The 27,631-nt window shown below is 45.5% G+C and overlaps 1 protein-coding gene across 4 annotated transcripts in view; it reads left to right on the plus strand.

Annotated features, from left to right (window-relative positions):
- Nucleotides 1–27,631, plus strand: part of mboat1 (membrane bound O-acyltransferase domain containing 1) — a 198,105-nt gene that overhangs the window by 123,403 nt on the left and 47,071 nt on the right. For all 4 annotated transcript variants that reach the window (XM_068057027.1, XM_068057037.1, XM_068057055.1 and 1 more), the window contains 2 exons: nt 4,149–4,213; nt 18,091–18,223. In XM_068057027.1, coding sequence (XP_067913128.1) covers nt 4,149–4,213; nt 18,091–18,223 — 198 coding nt within the window. The remainder of the gene's footprint in view (nt 1–4,148; nt 4,214–18,090; nt 18,224–27,631) is intronic.

A 27,631-nucleotide genomic window follows, 5' to 3' on the forward strand; every position in this document is an offset into this window, starting at 1 on the left:
CCTGGTAACACGCAGGGCTTTTGTTAAGTTTTCCCACACTCTCAGCGGTAGGTTTACTGGGTTTTACTGCTGCAATTAAAGCCACAGCCTGATAAACTGGGCTTTCTATCAGGGCCCCTTTTCCTGCACTGGTCTGGTGTGCTCTGACTAAACCTATGGGTTTTCCCTATAACTTCTATCAGTCAGCTCAAAGATGACCTGCTTTGTTACAATGGAAACATACAAGCTTCCGGGGTCACTCCTGTTCTCAGCACCTTCCTTTTTGGGCTGAGGAGGCCCCCTGTATTTCCAACTCTCCCTTCCCTCTCATGGCTATTCATCCTCCTATCACTCTCCCACTTTCTATCCTTTTCAGATTTTTGGAGGTGACTAGGGGAAGGTTTCCTTTGGGGCAATGGCTTGTGAATAAATGTATAATCATCACCCAAGATTGCTGCCTGCCTGGCACTTGGAACTTTTGTTCTTCCACGTGTGGAAAGGGGAAACGAGTTTTTGAACTTCTCTAGAAGGATCACCTCTCTAAGGTTTTCATAGGTGGACTCTATCATAAATGCCCGTATCCACTGGTCAAAAGCAAGTTGCTTAACCCTTTCAAACTCGATGTAAGTTTGGTCTGGCTGCTTTCGGAGAGTTTGGAATTTTTGCGGTATGTCTCTGGTACTAGCTTGTATGCACTCAGGATAGCATTTTTAGTCATCTCATAATCTGATGAACTCATGGGCTTTTCATGTCAGTTTGCTTTGCAATAACAGTGTCCAGCTGTCTACTGGCCACTTCAACTGCTTTTCAAGAGAGAAGAAAAATGCTTCCACATCTCCATCATTAAACTTTGGTATCAATTGGGAGAACTGAAAGAGCTCAGCAACTGCTCCTGAGCTAGAGGTAGTTCCCTCACTAACGGTTCCTTCACTGGGTACATTGGGTCTTCCCCCTACTCAGTTCAAGCTGCCTTAACTCCCTTTGGAAGTCTCTTTTGCTTTCTGGAATTCTAATTCGAGTCTCTTCTAGTTGTACCGTAGCGAATGTTACTTAGTCTGTTTTAGTTTCTATGCCTGTCTCCGGTGCTTCAGTGTCAATTTTAGGATTTTAGGCCACAAGTTTTAGGATTTCAGGCTTCTTAACTTTTGGATGGATAGTAGTCTCTAACTGCCCAGCTACATTCCTCAACTCTTCAACAGATGGGGATTTTAACCTGGCCCAAGTTACTTCGCTTTGTTCTAGGAAGGTACAGGGCTTGAATGTGGACATTTTAGTACTCCAGCACTAAAAACCATCAGAAAACCTGTATTGAAATTTTTAAATCATTACTAGGGTTCGATTTGGTTTCCCACTTCCAATTTCCCATTTATCTTTGAGCTTGATCCCAGACGTGAGGCCCCAAATTTCTGTTACGGTCAAGTGAGGAGGGGTTGAAGGGCTTCCTTCTTTTCCCTCTCCTTGTTAGACCACAACAGGTTCAATTCTTTCTTAAAGTGGATATACTGGCCAATTCACTTGGTGTTTTGTTCTTGTTATGATCAAAGCAAGTAAATAATCAACGAGACAGGTTTACTTGAGTTAACAAAGAAACAGGTTAACTCCTAAAAGTAATGAACAATGCGTGAACTTTCACACTCTGGAGGTTTACACATACACACAAATAGGTTACAGAGTGGGGAAAGGTAGATTGGTTGAGTTAGAGTCCATAGGAAAAAAGGGGTATACAGACTGTGGTGTTTGGCTGGCTTCTAGCTGAATTTGGTGGTCCTGAAGCTTTCATTTTGAAGAGGTAGATGACTGGTTCGGTGGGTCTCTTTGGAGACAGTGATGTGGATGATTTCCTCCAATGGGGTTTCTGATCGTAGCCGGTGTATGCAATGGTAGTCAGTCAACAAGTAGGATTTGAAAGCTTTCAAGCTGGAATAGAGAGAGAGAGTGACCGGTGGGGGGATAGAACACCACTTAGGGTCTGCTCTTGTCAGAGTCCAGTTGCTTCTCGTCTGCAGAAAAAAACACCAGCTTAAAACCGCAGATGGGAGGGGCTCATAACATGACAGTCACTCAGTGATTCAAACATAGCAGTTAGCAGTACTTCTCTGCTTGCTGAAATAACAGGTAGTTCCTTTAAACTTCCTTGCTGGGAAATGCAGCCATTTTGTCTCCCTCCTCTCAGTCATTTGCAATGTCAGATATAATGTTGTAAACTAGGTGATCATCTTAAACTGCCAGCAGTCATCCTGTTAGCTGGTCTTTTAAAAATGTTTTTAAAAAAAAATAGAAATTCACATGTCCAGTCAGTGGATTAAAGAAAATTATCATTCAACAAAGTACATTGGCATAACTGTATCAGTTGAGAGTTCTGTTTTGCGGCTGTTTGTACTTATGCTTAATTGATCTGTGAGAAAGCAAGCTTTCATGGTCTGTTGGTCATTGCCAGAATATGATTCCACGATGCTATTGCTGTTCAAAATAAGGTAGAAAGATCGCAAAGCATTTTAGTACAACTTTTATTGCCTGAAATCAAAGGAGTGTTTCCATGTTCTGGTGCAGCCAACAGGCAATAATGCTTTCAAGCTGATTATCTCATGAGTGACAGCTCACAGCCTGTGATTTTTCTGCCAATTTCCAGTAACTGCATGGTCATCCACAAGCCTTATGATTGTCTCTTACTGCCATCAAGCTATTCCCCAGATCTTTTGTGCACACCACAGTCTGTTACTGGATCTTTGTCAGAGAGGAGGATAATTTAAAAATGTACTAATTATCTGCTCCCAGAGTAGTCTTTAGAGAGTTGTGGTTAGGACATTTGTTTGATTGGATAAATGGAAAAATGCAGCATGGAAAATAACTTGTGCTTAGAAAGAGGGAAGTGAAGTTTCTGTTTTAAAAAAAAACAGAGTCTTGCAACTTAAAACACAAAAGACAAGTGTAGGACTCTGGGATCTAGACAAATGGGTTTAGTTAGAAATGTTATTGCAGGAGAACTTTTGACTCAAAGTATCGATATTGTTTAAATCATCTTTGCTGAAACTGCAAGGGGAGGAGGGAAAGGGCAGTGTGACCCTTAATGGGAACTGAGACGGCATGCTTGCAATGACTGAAATTGGTTGTTTCTGGTCACCTAGATTATTCTTCTCATTACGGAGTTCCCTTCGCTCTTCTTCTCAGTAGAGGGTGTGTTTTTAAAAGTAATGCTATCTGTCCTAACTAGCTTCTCAGGAACCTAATTAGGAAAGCTAAGAAAAGTGTGGAATAAAAACAAGAAATGCTGGAAATAATCAGGTCTGGCTGCATCTGTGGAGAGAGAAGCAGAGTTAACGTTTCAAGTCAGTGACCCTTCTTCAGAACTAGCAGATAATTGAAATGTGAAAGATTTTAAGCAAGTAAAGCGGGGGTGGGGCAAGAAATAACAAAGGGGAAGGTGTAGATAGGACAAGGTCACAAAGAATAATGGACCAGAAGGTCATGGAGCAAAGGCAAACGATATGTTAATGGTGTGTTGAAAGACAAAGCATTAGTTCAAATAGGGTGTTAACGGACTGAAAATTGAACAGCCACAAGTGCAAACATGAAAAAAACAGTGGGTAGGCAAACTGAACAAACTAAGATAAAATAAAATAAACACAGAGAAAAGAAAAAATAACTAAAAATAAAAATAAAATGGGGGGCAGTCTGGCAGGCTGTAGTATGCCTAATCGGTAAATGAGATGCTGTTCCTCGAGCTTGCGTTGATGTTCACTGGAACACTGCAGCTGAAGGGTCACTGACCTGAAACATTAACTCTGCTTCTCTCTCCACAGATGCTGCCAGACCTGCTGAGTATTTCCAGCATTTCTTGTTTTTATTTCAAATTTTCAGCATCCGCAGTATTTTGCTTTTAAGAAAAGTGTGGGTTAAGTGCTGAGGTTTCTGCTTAATTTTCAACAATTAATTGTGCAATGAACTTGACACTTTTGTACTTCCTGTTTATTAGCTACAAATGTGATAAAGTTGTCAAAACTACAAATTTAAAAAAAGGTTAAAACATGTACTTAACATATTACATAGGAAGTGGAAAATACCCTTTATCTGAAGATATTGTAGGGTAATCTTGGTTTTCTCTTCCCTTTTACTGGAGGAATCCTCCTGCATTCAGTTTACTGACTTTTTTTATACTTTTCCATTACCAGACTGCTACAAGTTTTAAAATGTGCCTGGACAGTTGGAACATTCAAACTGGAACTTGGCTAAAGAGGTATAAGCAAAATTCCTGTCAGCTGTAAGCTTATTATGAACAGTCTTGCATACGATTCAACGCAAATAGTACAGAATTTGTGCATACCAAAATTCTGTTTAAATCTTGTGACATGTAATATCATTTGTTTCATTGAATTGATCTTTTGCTCAGTTTTGTTATTGTATACATTACAGACTCTCATTCTATGCATACTGGCCATCTGTGGTTGGGTTGCCCGCTGGAGTCCGAAGCCAGGGTATTAGTGATTGGCCTCGTTAACCAGCAACCACTATCTGGTTTAACATGGTGGCTCAAACAGTGAGAACAAGGGACTGCTCAGATTATAGGCATCATGACTCCTTTCAGGATTTGGGGCATTCACTTTTTTTTTATTAGTTCGTGGGTTGTGGGCATCGCTGACTAGGTCTGCATTTATTGCACATCCCGATTAGCCCTTGAGAAGGTGGTGGTGAGCTGCCTTCTTGAACCGCTGCTGTCCTGGGGGTGTAGGTACACCAACGGTGCTGTTGGGAAGTGAGTTCCAGAATTTTGACCCTTTAACAGTGAAGGAATGGCACTGTAGCTCCAAGTCAGGATGCTGTGTGGCTTGGAGGAGAACTTGCAGATGGTGGTATTCCCATATATCTGTTGCCCTTGTCCTCCTAGGTGGTAGAGGTCACAGGTTTGGAAGGTGCTGTCGAAGGAGCCTTGGTGAGTTGCTGTAGTACATCTTGTATGTGGTACACACTGCTGTCAATCTGCGCTGGTGGTGGAGGGAGTGAATGTTGAAGGTGGTGTATGGGGTGCCGATCAAGTGGGCTGCTTTGTTCTGGATGGTGTCGAGCTTCTTGAGTGTTGTTGGAGCTGCACCCATCCAGGCAAGTTGAGAGTATTCCATCACATTCCTGACTTGTGCCTTGTAGATGGTGGACAGGCATTGGGGAGACAGGAGGTGAGTTACTTGCTGCAGAATTCCCAACCTCTGACCTGCTCTTGTAGCCACAGCATTTATGTGGCTGGTCCAGTTCAGTTTCTGGCCAATTGTGACCCCCAGGATGTTGATAGTGGGGGATTCAGCAATGGTAATGCCATTGAACTTCAAGAGGAGATGGTTAGATTCTCTCTTGTTTGAAATACTCATTGCCTGGCACTTGTGCGGCATGAACGTTACTTGCCACTTATCAGCCCAAGCCTGGATGTTGTCCATGTCGCTGCATATGGACATGGGCTGCTTCAGTATCTGAGGAGTTGCGAATGGTGCTGAACATTGTGCAATCATCAGCGAACATCCCACTTCTGACATTATGATGGAGGGAACGTCATTGATGAAGCAGCTGAAGGTGGTTGGGCCTGGGACACGGCCCTGAGGAACTCTTGCAGTGACGTCCTGGGACTGAGATGATTGACCGCTAACAACCACAACCATCTTCCTTTGTGCTAGGTATGACTCCAACCAGCAGAGAGTTTTCCCCTGATTCCCATTGACTCCAGTTTTACTAGGGCTCCCTGATGCCATACTCTGTCAGAACCCGTAGTCTTTGCAGTATCCAGTGTCTTCAGCTATTTGTTGATATCACGTGGAGTGAATCGAATTGACTAAAGACTGGCATCTGTGATTCTGGGGACCCGAGGAGGAGGCCGAGATGGATTATCCACTCAGCACTTCTGGCTGAAGATGGATGCAAATGCTTTAGCCTTATCTTTTGCACTGATGTTCAAGAGGTGGCAGATTTCCATGAGCAGCTCCTTTTGTAAAATGGAGGCGATGCACACATGCCATTCCTAGCTTAGGTTTAAGTGAGAGAAATGACCCCGAAAACCCCAGGTGAATCAAGCCTCATGCTGAGAGCCCATCTCCCCTTCCTCCTCCGCCTCTATCTGTGAGCAGCTTTATCTCTAATGTGCTGCCTCTGTTTTATTTCTGTTTCATGCTGCAGGCCAAAGGGGTGGTAACTACCACACCCATGACTGGGAGCAAGTGGTCTGACCAGAACTCTTGAAGTCAGGACCAAGGTGTTCCCCGTGTCCAGCACCTGTTACCTTCACTAACTTTAAACAGCACTAGAAAACTTTCATTTCTACAGACTCAGACAGGACCAATAGAAATCAATCAGTGACTAATCTGTGAGTGATTGATCTCTTTAAATAGCACTGGTGCGGGAGCGGGATGGAGGTTCTCCTGCTATTCAACGCATGTTCAGCTGCGCGTGTTTGAGCGGATGATAGCTGCAGCAGCAAGGTCGTAAATGGCAGGACTGAAATTACGAAACAGTTGTGTGATATGTTGTTTTGTTCATACAGCTGGAAGAAAGGGCTGGCTATCAGCAAGGTTGGGCTTGGAGTGCCATCAGGGCCTCCGCCAAGAGAATTGTCAAGAGATCAGTTGCCAAGGCAGGGTTGTTTCCGCATCAACAGTGCTCTGTAGACCCACAGGTCACCTGTGTGAATCTCAAACACCCTGTCTTTTTGGACCCCCATGGCATGATGCTGCGCCTCCGACTGAGAGAGGGCCAACAAGCTGCGGCATCTCTGAGTGAAGCTCCACGACGAGAGAGCAGCAGCCAGACATGCCAAGAAAGGCACACCTGCGGCAGTGTGTGTACTGGACTCGAATCAGCTGACTCAAAATGTCTGAGCACCATTGTCAATGAAGACTGCAGCTCTCCAGGGAGGCTGTTAGCAACTTGAGCACCATGCTGCAGGGCGAGTTGCAACTTATACTTGGGGGTCACCATATGCCTGGGGCCCAGAGGATGACTGTGGCACTCAACTTCGATGCCTCTGGCTCTTTCCTGGATCCACCGGGGACATATATGGGGTCTCCCAGGAAGCAGCCCACCGCTGCATCAAGGAGGTGATCAATGTCCTGTTCAAGAGGGCCGGCGACTATGTGTGTTCTGGACTGACCCTGACAGTCAGGCTGAGAGGACCATTGGGTTTGGGGCCATCGCTGATTTCCCTGGGTGCAAGGTGCGATGGATTGTATGCATGTGGCCACCAGGGCTCCAACAGACCAGCCAGTTGCCTTCATCAACAGGAAGGGCTTCCATTCCATCAAGGTTCAACTGGTCTGCGACCACCAAAAGTGTTTCTTACAGATCTGTGCCCGCTTCCTGGGTAACAGCCGCAATGCCTACATACTTCGACAGTCCCAGGTGCCACAGCTTTTCACACCCGCCACTTGCCTTCAGGGATGGATTCTCGGGGACTAGGGCTACCCATTGAAGACTTGGCTTCTCATGCCTGTGAGAAACCCTTGCAATGCAGCAGAGGAGAGGTACAACAATTGCCACAGCTCCACCTGAGCGGTCATTGGACTGCTAAAGATGAGATTCCAGTGCCTGGATTGATATGGCGGACCCCTGCAGTATGCCCCAGCCAGGGTCTTTTTTGTCATGGTGATCTGCTGTGCTCTGCACAATCTAGCCCCGCAGAGGGGGGAGGTCTTGCATTTCGATGAGATGCTGAGTGACGCACCTCTACTGACGGGGAGGACACATCGGAGGGAGAGGAACAGCAGCACTGGATGGTGAAGTCCTCGCACCGAGGCCAGACAGATTGAGCAACATGCCAAGGAGACAAGAGACAACCTCTTAATCACCTGCTTCCAGCCACCCTGATGTCTGCTCGCAGAGACTCCAAAAAGACTCACCTTAGCACATGCAGTCTGTCTCCTCCTTTCTATTTGTGTTCCTTGACTTTCAACTAGCTGCGATGTGCGCTCGTGCCCATTGGGGAACATATGGCCATGAGGGCTATGGGCACATTGGCATTGCATTATGGGGGAAGGGGGATGCCAGCAGCTCACGAGGCATAAGAATTTTTAATGAATCAATAAATTGCTTATGTTCTGCACCCGTGATTCCCCAAGTGTGGCTAGCTGGTTTTCTTAATACTTTTGCGAGTGTTCTTATGCAGTGATGGCAGCTAGGTAGGAGACAGGCTGCTGGTCAGGTTGCTCCTTGGCTTGAGATGAGTTCGACAGCTGTCCTCTGGGTGCCTGAGGCCTGGAGGCCTCCCAGCTGCCTGAGGGTTTTCTGTACTGGTGTAGGAATCTCCATGGGCGCCACAGCCGCTGGAGCTGGGCTCGCTGGTAGAGGGGTTGAGGAGCTCGTGTCCATACTCAAATCACCATGAGGGGAGCCCCCAGATGTGCAGGGAAGCCTCTCCTCCCTTTCAAGGTTCATGAACCTCCCAACTCACCAGAGAAGGACGAGGAGCAGGAAGTCTCTTGCCTTGCCACTGCTGCATTAAGCTCAAGGCCAAGGTAACGGTGCAATTCTGCTCATATTTGTGGAGTTTGGCTGTCCATGAGGGTCGCCAACCTCTTGATAGAGGAAGCCATGTGCTCACATGGCTGAGACATGGCAGCACTCATGGCATAGATGGACTCTTCCATTGTCCGCTTAAGGCTGAGCATGGCCTCTGGCATCTCCGCCAGATGTTGCCTTACCTCTTCCTACAACTCCAGCATGCCCTGTGCTGTCAACACCAGAGACTCACCATCATCCTGGAGCTCAGCATGGGCCAGGCCACCCACTGTCAGAGGCCTCGGCTGTCCCAGCCTCAGCCAGCTGCTCGGGCGTATGTGCAGTGCTTTCACCAGCTTGTGACCCTGATTCTACAGATGAGGGCAAAACCATCGAGGTGAAAGTATCTGTGCTGGTGGAGGGTGCAGGAGAGTCATGTGAAGATGCATTCGCTGATTGCTGACCCTCCTCAGAGGTGGTGTTTTGGCCCCTTCCACTGGAGTCTCTCAGGGGTGCTGAACTGTACGAGAGAACATAAATGTGTGGGTTTGGGTGAGAAGATCTAGTCATGCCAGCCATGCGTGATGTGGGTCTCCAGAGTTCAACTGTATGGAAGTCAATCCTCACTCTCTTGCGCGGAGACTCCAGTCTCGCCATCCGCTGTGGAGCAGCCGTCCTGGGTCCCTGCCAGTTCGAGTGCCTCTTCCTCCGCTGTGGAGAGAGGCCTAAGTCGGGGATCCCTCCGCCAGTCCGTGATGTCTCCCTCGTGTTGTGGGCTCTCTTGGCCTGCAAGTGGAAAGAGGGAGATGGTCATACATCGCTGAAACATCAATATGATAGTTCTGCTAGTGGTAGCCCCATTTCCCTTACTGGGCTTTCCCATGTAGCCTTTCCTCCCGTCAGCTCTCAGGCGGGTTAAAGAAGGTGAGCTGTGAAAGAGGGTGGCCTGTGGCTGAGATGCAGCCATTCATCTGTTAGGAGGAGATGATGCTTAACCTCCTTTGCCAGTGCTTTTGTGGTGCATCCCTTCCCATGTCTTGCTTCCTACAGAGTAGCCTCATGCAAACGCTCCAAAGGAGAGAGGTGTGGAGCAGTAACCTTGGCGGAACAAATGAGGTCGTTGACTCTATTCCTGCACTGGAGCCATATCCGGGAGGTGACCCTATAGTTACTGACCTCCTTTGCAATCTTCGTCCTGGCTTGCTTGGTCAGTACCTCTTCCTGCCATCACTAGGGAAGAGGACCTCCTGCCTTTCCCTTGCAGCCTGGAGGACAATTTCCAGGGAAGTATTTCTAAACTGTGGTGCATTCCGATGTCTTGGTTCTGCCATGGTTGATGCAGGCCATTAAATATGGCGCCAGCACCTGCTCCGGGTCATCTGACAACATGATTGTCTCACCTCCCGCCCCCACGGCACGATTTTGCAGTGGGGGGTGCGGCTGGAGGAGCCGTTGCCTTCAGTATGTAAAATAGTTGCCTGCAACATGATTGCAATTGGCCGGCCATCCATGTAACTTTTGGGAATGGTGGCATTTCCGGGCCAGAAACTGGTCCCAGCAGCGGGCTCAAAAAATTCAACCCTTAATCGTCAAAAGAATCAAGTTAATGACTCTGAGAAAGACTGGTAGGATTTCAAACACATGTTTTGGTTTCAGAAAATAGTTTCAAGTTTTAGTGTATGTTAAGTACTGTGTTGCAACTTACATGTTGCTTTATGTTCCTGTGTGCATGTCTTTTTTTGTAATAAATTTTGTCTGGCATTCTAGCCTCAATTATACGGCCTGACAGTATGGTACTTTTCCATTAACGGGAACAGACCAACATCAGAGAGTTAATCTGACCTAGTCACTTTACACACAAGAATAATAGTTTTTAATCATGTGACCTGAATTGTTTTGAAAGAAATTCTGGTTCTCTAATTGTGTAATGTTAACCAGTTCAAAGCACAGACTATGTTGAAGAACATAATAAAGTTAAATAGAAGAATTTTTCTATCTGAAATTTTTCCCGTTAAGGTTCTAATTCTAGGATTAATATATGGTAATTCTAACTTTTTTTCATTCATTCATGGGATGTGGGCATCACTGGCATTTATTGCCCTAATAGCCCTAGAGAAAGTGATGGTCTGCTGCCTTCTTGACAGCTGAGGTCAATTTTGTGGCATTGGGGAAAATATCACTCAAGGTTATTTAGATCAAGTACGAGTTGTATAATACGTTAGGCAGCTGTTTGTTACATTTAATTAGATTTAAGGAACAAGATCAAGGAATTGAGGAAGATTGAGCTGTTTAGTTCACAGTAAGGATCAATTATCCTTAAAAGAAAGGGGAAGGAATCCATTCCAGAATGAATCCTGGGCAGCCAAACCTTGCTGATAATACCAACTGTTCGCAGCCCACACCCTTAGCATAAGGCACAAATTAGGATTGTATGCAGTTCTTAATACCTGTCAACATAGTGATTTAAAAAAAAATACATGACTGCCTGGGGATAAGTAAGGGCTAATTTTAGCTTTTGGTGGTGGTGAATTTTCTGTTCTTCAATTTCCCTTTGATTTGAATGTAAAGGGCATTGTTTGAGTATGTAATAGAAGACCGATTTGTTATCATCAGTGTTCCCATTAATCTGCACGGATGTCAGGAGAGACCATGATCAGTGGCCTTTGATCCTGTCCCGGGGATTTTTTGAGCGAATGGCTGTAACCAATTCTAGAGCGTCAGGCCAGGGAGCGCGCAACACCGTTCGGGTGGTTGTGAAGGATAAGGAAGGAGGTGCACCGGTTGACCGTACCTCCTTCTTCGAGAGAATCCTCATTGATTGCTGTGGATTCCAAGCTACCGATATCTTCTGCCTGCAGGACTTCCCCAGCAGCGGATATTTCGCGCGACGTTTAAGAATGTGGCACGATGCATCAAGTTCCTGAAGGTGTTCAAAGAGAAGGGAAACTAGGCACCGCTATCTATTCCCACAGTGAAGCCGCTCTTCATGCTGCCGTCACAACATGACCGGGTGGTGACTATTCACCTCTACAACCCCCATGTTCCTGTCGTGGATGTACTCACCTTCCTAGCCAGGCATGCCGAGGTGGTCAGCAGCAGCACTGATGTCAGGGACCCTTTTGGGATTTGGACAAGTAAGCGGCAGGTCACGGTGACCTTGAAGGTCGATGCCAACGGAGCCATCATCCACCCTCCCTCCAGCTTCACTATCGGGGGAAGTCGAGGCTTCTTAGACTATGCGGGGCAGCCCAGAGTTTGTCGCACCTGTGGCAAATCTAGTCACGTGGCAGCTAACTGCAGTACAGGTTGTCGGCAAGAACTGCAGGAAGGAAGGCCATCAGACCAAGGACTGTAAGCAGAGTAAATGTTGCAACCTGTGTGGTGAGGCAGGCCACCTTTAGAAAACCTGCCCCAAACGTTGCCTCAGCTATGCTCAGGTGGCAAGGCCAAAGGAAAAGCCGGGAGAAAGAACACTGGATGCGTCTGGTGTTGGGAAGACCAGCAACCCCCTCAGCAGCAAGGAAGGCAACCTGAGAAGGAGAAGAAAGGGGAGGCAACTGAAACCAGCGACCCAACACCTACCCTGTGCCCGGAAACCCCTCTACAGACAGAATCAATGGAGGAGGAGGCAGCTGATGGACAAACAGGTCAGTGGCAAGTGGTACAAAAGAAAACCACAAAGAAAAATCTGCCTAAAGCGGAACAAGTCACCACCCAAACCAGCGGCAAGAGGAGGCTACCTTCTGAGATAGACTACAGCAGCTCCTCTTCACTGGACGAGGAAGTGTCGGAACTACGGCACCTACAAAAGAAGCGGCAGATCTCAAAGGAGCTGGAAGATGAAGCCCCCCAGACCCCGGGCACTGAAAGTTGTGGTGGGCCCAGCGCGTGCCAAACCCAGCGACATGCCCAGCGCATCCCAGCTCCCGGACACTGAGAGCAACGGCGCGTCTGGCGCACTCTAGCTCCGGGAAGCTAGGAGCAGTGATGTTTTTGAGGAGGAAGCGACCCCCCCCCCCCCCCCCCCCTCCGATGTCACCCCATCGGAACAAACCCTGCATGAGAAACCAGGAGGGGTTTTTGAGCCCAATGAATGTGAAACAGCTTGTGTACACCATGGGTATGCAGGAACATACCAAAGGACAGGGTCTAGCAAGGACAAATGGTGCAGGAAGCAACAACTAACTTAAAAATGGGTATAAGGATTGCCTCAATTAACGTGCGTAACATTAAATCCACTGCGCGATGTGTTTCAACCTTGGACTGCCTTGCCAAGGTCAAAGCCGACCTACTGTTTCTGCAGGAGTGTGGAATACCACACCTCAAGCACCCGCAGGCAATGGTTGAGATGGTGGTCCCAAGGGCCGTCGATCTGGTGAGGGGGAAAATGATTCCCGTTCCTCCAGCCTGGGTACTCTGTTGCCGGGAGGTAACTTCACCATCTCCGAAGTTAAGGAGGTGGTGGGCGGTCGCCTCCTCGTAGCAGATGTAATGTACAACAATGCTCCGCTCTGGTTGATCAATGTGTACGCCCCGGTTCAATGCAGCGAGCGGCTGACCGTCTTCCAGCAGCTCCCACTGCTGCTGGCGACGTCAGGCCGGTCATCCGAGGCGGTGACTTCAACTGCATCATTGATGCAGCTGGATGCTCTGGCAGTGATGACAGCAAACTCGCTGCTATGTCTAGATTCCGAATGGAAACAGTAAAAGATGCCCAAATGCACAACATTTTCAGCAAACCTGCAGACTGAGCGCAGCGTAGATACACCTGGTCATGATTGGACGGGTTTACCCGTTCCAGGATTGATTTCCTGTTTGTGTCCTGTGCTATCATGGTCTGATCCACCGACGTCAAGCCGGTGTTCTTCTCCAACCACTGTCTCTTACTGGCCGACTGTCACTTACAGAAGTTGGCAGGAGGACATGGAAGCTCAATGCTACACTGCTAACCCCAGAGAACATTAAGGAACTCAAAAGGGATTACAAAGGTTGGAGAACCATGAACCCCCTCTTTGAGTCTCCAGTTCACTGGTGGGAGGCGATCAAGGAGAACATAAAGAGGTTTTTTATATTCAAAGGTGTTCAGAGGGTGAGAGAGAGACAGAGGGAAATGTCCCGACTCCAGAAAAGTATGCAAAATCTTCTACGACTGCAGTCGATGCGGTGAAGGAGGATCTCCATTAGGTGAAGAGCCAGCAGGCCTCGCTCTTTGCCACGGAGGCCTCCAAGATCATCATCTGGTCCAGTCTGCTCCATTGAGCAGGATGAGACGTGCTCGCGTTACTACTTCCAAAAGGTACACACAGAGAGCTCTGTGATCAGCAGCCTGAAGGGAGAGGATGGCTCGGTAACGTCTTCGTAGTCCGACATACCAAGGATCAGCCAATCCTTTTATGCTGGGCTGCACGACGCGAAGCCCACAGACAGCAGAGCCTCCCAGTCCTTCCTGTCCTCTATCACAGAGGTCTTAAATGACAGCATGAGGGAGAGACTGGACAAGCCGTTAACCCTGGACGAGCTGACAAAGGCCATCAAGTCCTTCGAGACGAGTAAAACTCCCGGAAGCGATGGCTTACCGGTTGAGTTGTGTTCGGCCCTGTGGGACTGGGTCGGCCCAGACCTGCTGGAAGTATACGAGAGTATGCTCCTGGCCGGCAGCATGTCAGAATCCATGAGGAAAGGCTTCATCACCCTCATCTACAAGCGGAAAAGGGAGAGGGCAGAAATCAGAAATTGGCGGCCCATCTCACTGCTTAATGTTGACTACAAGATTCTGTCCAAAGTCATCGCCAGTCGAGTCAAGTCTGCTCTGGAGTTGGTGATTCACCTGTACTGTACTCGGCAGGAAGATCTCCGATAGTCTGACGCTACTCAGGGATACGATCGCCTATGTATGGGACAGGAGGGTGGACACCTGCCTCAACAGCCTGGACCAGGAGAAGGCTTTTGACAGGATATCGCACACCTACATGATGGACGTGCTTTCCAAAATGGGGTTTGGGGAGGGAATCTGCAATTGGATCAAACTGCTCTACACAAACATCAGTGGCGCAGTCTCAATCAATGGGTGGGAATCGGAACGTTTCTCCATCCAATCTGGAGTCAGACAGGGCTGTCCTCTCTCCCCTGTCTTGTTTGTTTGCTGTATTGAACCCTTTGCTGAGTCTATTAGGAAGGATGCGAGCATAAGAGGGGTGACAATCCCAGGCAGAGGAGGCACTCGGGTTAAAACCTCGCTGTACATGGATGACGTCGCCATCTTCTGCTCAGCTCCGCTGTCCGTTCGCAGACTGATGAGCATCTGCGACCAGTTTGAACTGGCCTCAGGAGCCAAAGTTGTGCACGGCAAGAGTGAGGCCATGTTCTTTAGGAACTGGGCTGACCGATCCTTTGTCTCCTTCACTGTCAGGTCAGACTGCCTGAAGGTGTTGGGGATATGGTTCGGAAGGGCCGGGGCGTGCACCAAAACCTGGAAGAAGCGAGTAGCCAGGATACACCATAAGCTGAGCATGTGGGAGCAGCAATCTCTCTCCGTTGTAGGTAAGAACCTAGTCATCAGATGCGAGGCACTCGCGTTGTTGCTGTACGTGGCGCAGGTCTGGCCCATACCCCACTCCTGCACTTTGGCGGTCACCTGAGCCTTTTTCCACTTCATATGGGGATCCAAAATGGAGCGGTCCGCAGGGACACGATGTGCAAACTTCTTGATAAGGGTGGGAAAAATTTACCCAACGCCGCTCTCATCCTGATGACCACCTTCGTGTGCGGCTGCATCGAGCTGTGCGTAGAGCCCCAGTACGCAAGCTCCAAGTGTCACTACGTGCTGAGGTTCTATCTGTCCCCAGTGTTGCGAAGGTTGGACCTGGTCATATTGCCTCGGAATGCTCCATCCTGTTGGACCGTGCCGTACCACCTATCCTTCCTGGAAAAATTTCTGCGGAAAAACACCTTTGACCACCGGTCCATCAGGCAGTGGTCTGCACGGAATGTCCTCAAGGCCCTACGGGAAAAGAAGATGGTGGATCCTGTCGGATGGTTCCTCGAGCAGACTGCCAAAGTCATTTGGCGGAATGCCTCATCACCAGAACTTTCAAACAAGCACCATGATGTAGCTTGGCTGGTGGTGAGAAGAGCCCTCCCCATCAGATCCTTCCTGGACGCCCAGAGTCTCACACCCTCCGCACAATGCCCTCGAGGTGGCTGTGGTGGGGAACAGACGGTTGCCCACCTCTTTCTGGAATGTGTCTTTGCAGAGCAGGTGTGGAAAGAGATGCAGTGGTTTTTGTCGAGCTTCATCCCAAGCAGCTCTGTAACACAGGAGTCTGTGCTCTGCGGGCTGTTCCCAGGGACGCACACTGAGATAAACATCAACTGCTGCTGCAGGACTATCAATTCGGTGCAAGACGCCCTTTGGTCTTCCAGCGCAAAGAGTTGTCCACGACTGAATGTTGCAGACTGGCACATTCCAAGGTGCAGGACTACGTGCTGAGGGACGCACTAAAGCTTGAGACGGCCGCTGCAAAGGCTCAATGGGGAAAGACCACTGTGTAAGGTTCCCCAACCAAGGTGAACTGAGGGGTTGGTTCCATGGAAAACCCCTCGGGCTGTATCCAAAAAATATTTGCTGCATAAAGTAATTGGCAGGTAAAATGAAAAGGAAGGGTTGTGAGGCAACTCACTTCTGTATTGAAGGAAATTGATCTCCTTTGCACTCTTTGTATTGTTGACTTGGTGCTGTTTTTGAACTGTTTTGTAATGTATTTTTTTACACAGTTTTTTATGAATAAAGTATATTTTGGAAATTAAAAAAATTAGTAGCCTGGAAGGTACCACATAGGCCTTGTGTTGTGATAAGTACCCGCCAAAAAATTTCAATGGACCCCGCACTGAAATAACAGGCCCTGCACAACAACTAAAATTTGAAGGGAACATTGGTTACCAGCTATTTCCACCATCACCAAAAATTAAAATTACTCCTATAGTGTTCGACTGATTCGGCGGTAGCTCTCTTGGGGAGTCAGAAAAGTGAGTTCAAGCTCTACATCGTACCTCCCCCATGATCTTCACTCTTGGTTTTACAGCTAACTTAATTCAACTCAGCATTGCAGAGAGTGGGTATTTTAGAAAAGCTATCCTTATAGTTACAGAAAATATAACCATATAGTCACCAAACAAACTCAGAAAGTTAGAACTACCCAGGGCTATCTTGTATGCCAACAGTTGATACAATTTGAATTGATCTGTTGATATTCTACAGATATCACCTGTTTCAACAGAGTCAGCAAAAGTATTATTAATTTGAAAATTGAGCCCTGAATATAAAATAGATTCTTTAATAAAACATAGTGTTCATAACAAGCACAACCAAAACAAGTTATCTGGTTATTTATTTCATTTATTTTTGGTGGGACTCTGTTGTAGAGAATTTGGTCGACAAATTTACCTCCATAATGTTACGACCGAGGCTGGTGGAGTGCACTGTCGTTCTCGAGTTCCACTTCTCTATTGGTCGCAACATATATTTAAATGTTTACCTAGTTACTGATACAGCCAATTATATACTCTTTATTTCAGAATAAAATCCATCACCTGTGTTTCTTAAATTAATTATTTTGTTGTTTCCTGAATAAGTCTGGTTTTATAATTAATAAAGATGCAAAGCATTAACTCTCAGATTGAAATATGAAAGTTCCCTTTTAGATTAGCGCCACACACACACACACACACATATGGGTTAAAGAAAAATAAAGAAGTTTTCTCTGCAGAGATCTCCACAAAAAAGACAAAAAGAAATACATTGGCCAAATACTTGTTAATTCTTGAAGGAAAAGGATAAGATACACACAGACAGCTGTCACTGGGTTCTTTCTGGAGCTGTTCACTTCAGGCGAAGTCAAGGATTAGTCTGGCAGGCTTTCCAGGAGAAATGCGACATCAGGTTTCAGTTATCACACACTGGATTCTCAAGGTTTCTCAGAGATGTGGAGAAAGGATGAACTGGTCTTCTTTCTTAGCAGGCTGACCCCCAACTGACTCAGAACAATCCAAAACAAAACCAACTCTTGACCAACTTAAATCTTGACATGTCACTTCTCTGTAAACAACTCCCCTGGTCACCAAGGCTCCTGTTGTTTATTTAGTTTAAGACATGTAACATCCAGTTAGGGTTGCCTTTGAACAGAAAGCTCAAGTCCCAAAGTCTTTGACCTTTTTTTTTTAAAAAAAGGTCCAACATCTATGGAATCACTTAAGTCCTCCAAAGGAATCCATTTCCACAATTCTAAAACACGAGTCCTCAAAAAATATTAAAAAATGGAAGTAATTTCATAACAATAAGCATGGTGACTGCAGTTCAAATGTGGTCCATTTGGGTTGTCCTGAGGATAGTGAAGGGCACACTTCAAATGCAAGTTTATTCCTCATTATTATGGTAAATTGTATGACTTCCAGTTTGTAGTGTACATCTTTATCTGTTTATATATACTATTTTGAATCAACTCAATCATATCTGTTCAATTAGCTTTATCGATTGGCAATTGGAAGATGAAAGGACTGATCCTATATTAGTGAAGTGTGATTGGAAGTAATGCAGTGCAAGAGTCGAATTTTCACAGCCTTAACATTGTGCCTTTCTGTTTTTCTCAGTGTTTGCTACGATCGGGCCCCCTACTTCCCCACAGCTCTAACATTTATCCTTTCAGCCTTGTGGCACGGAATGTACCCTGGCTATTACTTCACTTTCACAACCGCAATCCTTATCACGCTGACAGCAAGAGCGGTGAGTGCCCGTGCATAATCCGTCTGCATGAAGATTGTAGACTAGTGGGAAGCATCATTTCTTAGCTCGGCATCTGAGAAGAATGAAGAAGTCTATTCACTGATTTGCTCGTAATTCTCAAAGTGATTGGCTGAAATCTTATAGGAATAGTTAAATTGGCCACTTGCATGAACTCGTTGTTTGCAGGTTACTGTTTATGTCTCAAAGCAGTCCCGATTATTTAAGAGTTATGATTTAATTGAACAACATTTGTATGTTACATCCATCTTGCTGACTTAAGTTAAAATGCTCAGGATTGTCTTTTAACAGTAGTTGGCTTGTATCCACTGGAATTAAGATTAAGAGGTGACCTGATTGAAACATATAAGATCCTGAGGGGTCTTGACAGGGTGGATGTCCCTTGTGGGAGAATCTTAACTATGGGTCACTATTTAAAAATAAGGGGTCGCCCATTTAAGACAGAGATTAGGAGAAATATTTTCTCTGAGCGTCATGACTCTTTGGAATTGTCTTCCTCAAAAGGCAGTGGAAGCAGATTCTTTCAACATTTTTAAGGCAGAGGTAGAGCGTTTCTTGATAAGCAAGTGGGTGGAAGGTTATCTGGGTGGGTGGAAGGTTATCGAGTTAGGTGGAATTGTGGAGTAATCAGTTCAGCCATTAACTTATTGAATGGCGGAGCAGGCTGGAAGGACCAAGTGGCCTACTCCTGCTCCGAATTCATGTGTTCATATGTACATGGATGCCATTGTTAAATTGGTGTTTATCCAGCATGGTCCTCCCTGTGGCGATGGTGTCCTATTCCAGAAAGCTTGGTTGCGAAGGTTAGAACTGGAGCCAATCTTTTTGCACTTTTATAAGCATTTATTTACAGAGATACACAATACAATCGTGCACCTCCTATCCCAACAACCACAGTTTCAGTCTGCTCCTATCGATAGGGGAATATGCGAATCCCCAGTTAATGCCTATCACCTGCAGACAATTAACCAATTAACAGTAACATTTTTGAACAACTTTTTATGCAATCATCTCAACTTGTGGCCTCCTTTGTGATTCCTGCAAAAAATTAAAATTAAAAAATAATTTCAGACGGGTTATATGAAGTCGATGTACTGAACTAATATCAGCAGTAGGATTCTTTTCAGTAATCCCACTCCTGTTAATGAACAAGAACCTTGCCATGCTGGTAGAAATATAATGGTTGTGTTCATTTGTGACAGTTCAATTAATTGAATTATCATATTGGTTTACAGTAAACCAAATACTTGCATTTACATAGAGCACAGAAACCGGCCTTTTGGCCCAACGCACCTGCGCCGACTGTCAAGCACCCATCCTAACTAATCCCATTTCCCCGCACATGGCCCGTAGCCTTGTATGTTATGGCATTTCAAGTGCTCATCTAAATATTTCTTGAATGTCAGGAGTGTTCCTGCCTCTACCACCCCTTCAGACGGTGTGTTCCAGATTCCAACCACCCTCTGGATGAAAAAATTTCTCCTCAACTACCCTCTAAACCTCCTGCCCCGTACCTTAAATCTATGCTCCCTAGTTATTGATCTCTCCGCTAAGGGAAAAAGTTTCTTCCTATCTATCCTATCACTGCCCCTCATAATTTTGTATACCTCAATCGGGTCCCCCCTCAGCCTTCTCCGCTCCAAGGAAAACAACCCCAGCCTATCTAGTCTGTCTTCATAACTGAAATGCTCCAGCCCAGGCAACATCCTGGTGAATCTCCTCTGCACCCTCTCCAGTGCAATCACATCCTTCCTATAGTGTGGCGACTAGCACTGTACATAGTACTCCAACTGTGGCCTAACCAGCATTTTATACAGCTCCATCATAACCTCCCTGCTCTTATATTCTATGCCTTGGCTAATAAAGGCAAGTATCCCGTATGCATCCTAACAACCTTATCTACCTGTGCTGCTGTCTTCAATGATCTATGGACAAGCACCCAAGGTCCCTCTGACCCTCTGTACTCCCTAGGCTGCTACCATCCATTGTATATTCCATTGTCTTGTTAGATCTCCCAAAGTGCATTACCTCACACTTCTCAGGATTAAACTCCATTTGCCACTGCTCCGCCCATCTTACCAACCCATCTATATCGTCCTGTAGTCTAAGGCTTTCCTCCTCACTATTTACAACACCACCAATTTTCGTGTCGTCCGCGAACTTACTGATTATAACCTTCTATATTCACGTCTAAATCATTAATGTACATTACAAACAGTAAGGGTCCCGGCACCGACCCCTGTGGTACACCACTGGTCACAAACTTCCACTCGCAGAAACAACCCTCTACCATCTCCCTCTGCCTCCTGCCACTAAGCCAATTTAGAATCCAATTTGCTAAATTACCTTGGATCCCACGGGCCTTTACTTTCTTAACCAGTCTCCCATGCGGGACCTTATCAAAAGCCTTACTGAATTCCATGTAGACTACATCAACTGCTTTACCTTCATCTACACCTCTAGTCACCTCCTCGAAAAATTCAATCAAATTTATTAGACACGATCTCCCCCTGACAAAGCCCTGCTGACTATCCCTGACTAATCCCTGCCTCTCCAAGTGGAGATTAATCCTGTCTCTTAGAATTTTTTCCAATAGTTTCCCTACCACTGATATACTCACCAGCCTGTAATTACCTGGTTTATCCTTGCTACCCTTCTTAAATAATGGTACCACATTCGCTGTCCTCCAATCCTCTGGTACCTCTCCTGTGGCCAGAGAGGATCTGAAAATTTGTGTCAGAGGCCCCGCTATCTCCTCCCTTGCCTCACATAGCAGCCTGGGATACATCTCATCTGGGCCTGGGGATTTATCCACCTTCAAGCCTGCTAATATAGCTAATACTTCCTCCTTTACAATGCTAATTTGATCAAGTATGTCACAATCCCCTTCCCTGATCACAACATAGTGCCTTTAACACAGTAAAAAGTCCCAAAATGCTTCACAGGAGTGTTATCAAAAATTTTTTGACACCAAGCCACATAGAGATGTTAGGTCAGATGACCAAAAACTTGGTCAAAGAGGTAGATTTTAAGCAGTGACTTAACGGAGGAGAGAGGGGCGGAGAGGTGGAGAGGTCTTGTAGGAAGAGAATTCCAGAGCTTAAGGTCTAGGCAGCCGAAGGCACAGCCACCAATGGTGGAGCGATTAAAATCGGGCACGTGCAAGAGGCCAGAATTGGAGCAGTGCAGACATCTTGCAAAGTTGTAGGGTGGGAGTAAATTACAGAGTTGGGGAGGGACCAAAGCATGCTTAGCTGAAAAAGTTTAAAATAGAACAAACTTGCAAAGAATAAAAAGCTCTTGCAACTTTTTATGAAGATCTATGGAGTACGACAAATTTCTATTTAAAAAAAAATCCTATTCTGCATATTCTGCCTGGCTTCTGGCTGGCTGTGCGTAACTCTGCTCACTGAGTATACTAATTGATCTCTCATAACATTCGAGTCAGTCATGTATTTTACAGACATGCAGGATTTTGGCAAAACCTCCAAAATGTTGTATGGCAGGTGGATGGAATTTCCAATCCTTTCTGAGCAATACAAATTGTTCTTTCCATTCGATAGTGATACACTATATGGATATTCTGCTCACTAAGCTTCAAATACTTGGCCATGTTGCATATTGCTAAATTTCTTCTTTCACTGACAGTAATATTTTGGGGTGCAGTATATGAGTAATTTGAGACATCGCATCTGGCAAGTGTAACATGCTTGGGAGGAAAGAAGTGACTTTTGGGCCCATGGTTCTCATAGCTGGGATTTCCGTCACCTCATTCTGGGTCTGTTTTGGACTAACTGGAGATTGATTGCTGTGATTAGAGAACAATCCCTTTGTCATTTGCTACCAGGGTGATGGGTCAATCAAATGGGTCTTGATCTTTTTTGTCTCGAAATTCTGATGTTCTTTAGCACTGCATTGTGCTTAAGAAATCTCCTGATGTATGCAACTGTGATGCAATACAAAACAATTGTGGACCTCAGCCACACCAGATCTTAAACCTCTGTAGAGCCCAATGGGCTCCAGCATCTTTTAATCATGTAATCATAGAATGGTTACAACACGGAAGGAGGCCATTCAGCCCATCATGTCCATGTCAGCTCCCTAAGAGCAGCTCAGCTAGTCCCATTCCGCTGCCTTTTCCTCATAGCTCGGCAAATCTTTCTTCAGAAAATTATCCAACTCCCTTTTGAATCTGCCTCCACCACATTCTCAGGCAGTGCATTCCAGATTTTAACCACTTCCTGTGTAAAAAGGTTTCACCTCATGATTTTTTTCCTCCATGTATTTTTCCAATCACTTTAATTCGGTGTCCTTTGGTTCTCAATCCTTCCACCAATGGAAACCGTTTCTCCCTATCTACTCTCTCCAGACAGCTCATGATTTTGAACACCTCTATCAAATCTCCTCTCAACCTTCTCTAAGAAGAATACCCCAGTTTCTTCAGTCTATCCTCACGACTGAAGTCCCTCATCCCCAGAGCCATTCTCATACATCTTTTCTGAACCCTCTCCAATGCCTTCACATCCTTCCTAAAGTGTGGCAACCAGAATTGGATATAATTCTCCAGTTGAGTGTTAATCACTAATCCTGCTTGGGTGTACTCCAAGTATCACTTGCTAAACATGACTGAAGACTCTCAGTATTGTTGATTGTTTGGTACATCCTTACTATGAGCTTGAAGCATTAAATTGAATGAATGCCACACCAGTTTTATGTTCTGTAAACAGCACCTTGCAGCACTAATGAGACTGTATCCCAGGTTTATTTGGGATTAGTGATCTCCATATGGACAGGTTAGTGTTGTGTGCAGCCTTCATAAAAAGATTGATTTTGTCAATTTCCCTTTGGCTAATTAGCTATTCATTGCACTTAAAAATGTCCTGTTTCTAGAAAAATATGCTCTAATTCAATTGGGTTAGCTGTTGAAGTAAAAATTGAGAGATGGATTTCGTAATGTTAAGAATGTGTTATTTGTACTCTGTTACAACCTGGTGAGAAAGGTGTCTAGGGGTCTGTTAATATCTTCACCTCTTCTTATTGTAACAAGGTTTAATTTTAAACACACTGTGTGTTGAGCTTTCCCTTTGTGAATCCTTGTTCACAGCTTTCCAATTATAAGGCAAAGAAACGAGCACACCAGGTTTTCTCAGGTTTAAAGAAGAAAAAATGACGTTTATTAAACCTTAGACTTAAATTCAAATACGGTTAACGCCTACGCATATACGATGCACCCACACTAGCATGCACACGCGATACACACATGCAAATAGGGACAGAAAAGAGGAGAGGAAAGTATAGTAGAGAGGTATTTGAGGCAATATCAGAAGAGTTTCTTGTTTACTGGGCTTCGAGCTTACTTGAGTGTAGGTAATCTTGCTTTTCGTTGGGGCCCAGTATTCTTAAACCTTGTTCACATAGGAGACTTTTCACTCTTTGGCGTTGACGTGTTTTCACAAGATTCAGTTCCCTGAGAGATGAGCAGGCAGGAGAGAGGTCTTCTCACACCATGAGCCAGGAGCTTTGAGTTCAGATCCCGTGTTGGAAGTTCAAATCTCAACAGCCAGCTAGTCATGTGACTAAAACTGGTCCGACCACTACTTCTGTGTTTGTGAATTCTGCTATCTTGGCAGTCAACCTGGAATGCTAGCTCCCCCCCACCTTCAACGTCTGGGAATCAAAAGTCCAGTGTTCATTGAATGGGTCAGGGCATGGTCCTTTGTCCCTGGTTCCAACTCTGCTAGTTACTATGCAAATCTCTTTCCAGTCGGGGGCTTGCAATTTTAAGTTTTAATGTTCATGTGGCAAAATCATGTGTGCCTCAGTCTTGGCAGGTGGGGGTTTGCCTGACACAGTCTTTCTATCCTGCAAGGTGGATGAGGGTAAAGCCGTGGATGTGGTCTATATGGATTTCAGTAAGGCGTTTGATAAAGTTCCCCACGGTAGGCTATTGCAGAAAATACAGAAGTATGGGATTGAAGGTGAATTAGTGCTTTGGATCAGAAATTGGCTAGCTGAAAGAAGACAGAGGGTGGTGGTTGATGGTAAATGTTCATCCTGGAGTACAGTTTCTAGTGGTGTACCGCAAGGTCTGTTTTGGGGCCACTGCTGTTTGTCATTTTTATAAATGACCTGGATGAGGGTGTAGAAGGGTGGGTTAGTAAATTTGCGGATGACACGAAGGTCGGTGGAGTTGTGGATAGTGCCGAAGGATGTTGTAGGTTACAGAGGGACATAGATAGGCTGCAGAGCTGGGCTGAGAGATGGCAAATGGAGTTTAATGCGGAAAAGTGTGAGGTGATTCACTTCGGAAGGAGTAACAGGATTGCAGAATACTGGGCTAATGGGAAGATTCTTGGTAGTGTAGATGAGCAGAGAGATCTTGGTGTCCAGGTACATAAATCCCTGAAAGTTGCCACCCAGGTTAATAGAGCTGTTAAGAAGGCATATGGTGTGTTAGCTTTTATTAGTAGGGGGATCGAGTTTAGGAGCCACGAGGTCATGCTGCAGCTGTCCAGAACTCTGGTGCGGCCGCACCTGGAGTATTGCGTGCAGTTCTGGTCACCGCATTATAGGAAGGATGTGGAAGCTTTGGAAAAGGTGCAGAGGAGATTTACTAGGATGTTGCCTGGTATGGAGGGAAGGTCTTACGAGGAAAGGCTGAGGGACTTGAGGTTGTTTTCGTTGGAGAGAAGGAGGAGGAGAGGTGACTTAATAGAGACATATAAGATAATCAGAGGGTTGGACAGGGTGGATAGTGAGAGCCTTTTTCCTCGGATGGTGATGGCAAACACGAGGGGACATAGCTTTAAGTTGAGGGGTGATAGATATAGGACAGATGTCAGAGGTAGTTTCTTTACACAGAGAGTAGTAGGGGCGTGGAACGCCCTGCCTGCAACAGTAGTAGACTCGCCAACTTTAAGGGCATTTAAGTGGTCATTGGATAGACATATGGATGAAAATGAAATAGTGTAGGTCAGATGGTTTCACAGGTCGGCGCAACATCGAGGGCTGAAGGGCCTGTACTGCGCTGTAATGTTCTATGTTCTATGTTTGTTGTTGCTTCTGTCATCTGTTACTCTGACTGAGTGATTGAGTGTTTGAAGTAAAATTGAGTTTCCTACCTCATTTCTTTTTTTTAAATGCTTTTAACGTTTGCCTTTAATTTTCTGAAATTCTCAACGTATTTAAAATCGCTTGGGTATAAATTAATACTAACTTCAGCTTGTTGGGGTGGGTGGGGAGCAGTTGCAGGGTGGGGGGGGGCAGTTGTCTTTGGAGAGGTCCATTGTTGAATGAAGCCTGCGAAATTAAAGCCGTTTCCAGTAGTACCCAGGATGCATTCAGGAGCTGAAAACTTTTACATCAAGGCTGTTCCAATAATGAAAGGCTGCAAATATCTATATTGATATGAGATATTAGAGTGCAAATACTGCATTGTCAAAGGCCACCAATTGTGTCAGCTCAGTTTGTCTGTTGTGGATATTTACATTATCTAGGCTACAGGTATTTTGAGGATTGACCTAGAAGTAGAGTTTGTACATTCTTTTGTAGTTACAAAGTCTGGGCATGGACTGTTTTGTTGGTTTTAGTGTCACTGAATAATCTTGATAAGCAGACCTTATGTCCCCCACAATCAGGAGTTTACCTTTACTGCCCACATGGCAATGTGACCTGGGGATCACATCAGTGCAACCGTTCCCCCCCCCCCCCCGCCCCCCCAATCCACCACCCCATTGTATGTACGGATATTGTAATCTTGCTAGTGTTCAGATGCGCTAAGTCCACAAAAGCTTGTCGAGAGGAGAGCAAAAGTAAACCAACAAGCTGAGTGTGAAGAAGGGAGTTTGGTTAATGAGTGCATTTTAAGGGTTAATCTCTCAAGACTAGTTTTTGTTTTGTTTACGTCTAGCAGTTAATTGAAATTCCTGTTTCAGTTAAGAGGTAGGTTAAGTTTCTTGCAGTTTTAAACAGGGGTCTACTAACATTGAGTATCTGTGGCTAGATAATTCGGTATCTAGCTTAAACTGGTTTCTGAGCTGTAGCAGTGCTCTCGCAGTTTCTAAATTGAGGGGACTCTCACTGCTGCTTGTCTGCATTGATTACTGCTGGAGGGCATGGAGAATTGAGGGAATTCAGTAAGGAGGGGAATTATAAATTAAGAAGAAAATAAATTTGAGTGCACAGAGTGTAAAGTTGGAGATTGGTGCATGAGGGAGGGGCTCTTTTTCTCTTCTACCTTTTTTCAGCCTACAGTAGCTGTGTCTCTCTTCAGTACAGGGGAAGAAGTTGATTGGTGAGTAACTGGTAAGTTATTTTACTTCTCATTGTAATAAGTTTTTATAGTTATGTTATGGCAGGTCAGCTTGGCCAAGTGGAATATACGTCCTGCGGTATGTGGGAAGTCATGGACGCACCACGTATCCCAGAAGAACATATCTGTGTGAAGTGTCACCGGCTGCAGAAGCTTGAGTTCCGGGTTTCGGAACAGGTGCAGGAGGGAGGGCATCAGATTTCTGAAGCACTGGCAGAGTTGGGACCTGAACAAGATGGACGGGCTACACCTTAACAGGACCAGAACTTATATCCTCACAGGGAGATTTGCTAGTGCTGTTGGGGAGGGTTTAAACTAGCTTGTCAGGGATGGGATCCTGAGGGATAGCTCAGATTGGAAGGAAGTAAAGCTAGTAACAGGAGGTAGAAAAGTAGCAAGTGACATTAGACGGTAGGCGAAACAAAGACGAGCATCGACTCTGCTTAGAATGCAGAATAATATCAAGAGGACAAGGTTAAGGGCACTCTACCTAAATACATACAGCATTCGCAACAAGGTTTAAAGGCCCAAACAGAGTTAAATGGGTGTGATCTAATTGCCATAACAGAAACGTGGCTACAGGGTGACCAAGTCTTGGGACTGAATATTCAAGAATATTCAACATTTAGGAAGGACAGGCAAAAGGAAAAGGGGGTGGTGTTGCGCTGCTAAAAAGGGATGGGATCAGTACATTAGTAAGGGAGGATCTCAGATCGGAAGAACAAAATGTGGAATCTGTTTGGGCGGAGCTAAGAAACAGCAAGGGGCAGCAAACACTGGTAGGAGTTGTTTATAGGCCACCGAACAGTAGTGGTAGTGTGGGGCATGGTATTAATCAGCAGATTAGAGAAGTATATGGCATGGATAATACAATAATCATGGGTGACTTCAATCTGCGTATAGACTGGGTAAACCTAATGAGCTCTAATGCTGTGGAGGATGAGTTTCTGGAGTGTATTAGGCATGGTTTTCTAGAGCAGTATGTTGAGGAACCAACTAGAGAACGGGCTATTTTAGATCTAGTTTTATGTAATGAGAAAGGGCTAATTAATAACTTTGTTGTAAAAGAACCTTGAGGG

This window comes from Heterodontus francisci, chromosome 2 (assembly GCF_036365525.1).
Source record: "Heterodontus francisci isolate sHetFra1 chromosome 2, sHetFra1.hap1, whole genome shotgun sequence".
Taxonomy (NCBI): domain Eukaryota; kingdom Metazoa; phylum Chordata; class Chondrichthyes; order Heterodontiformes; family Heterodontidae; genus Heterodontus; species Heterodontus francisci.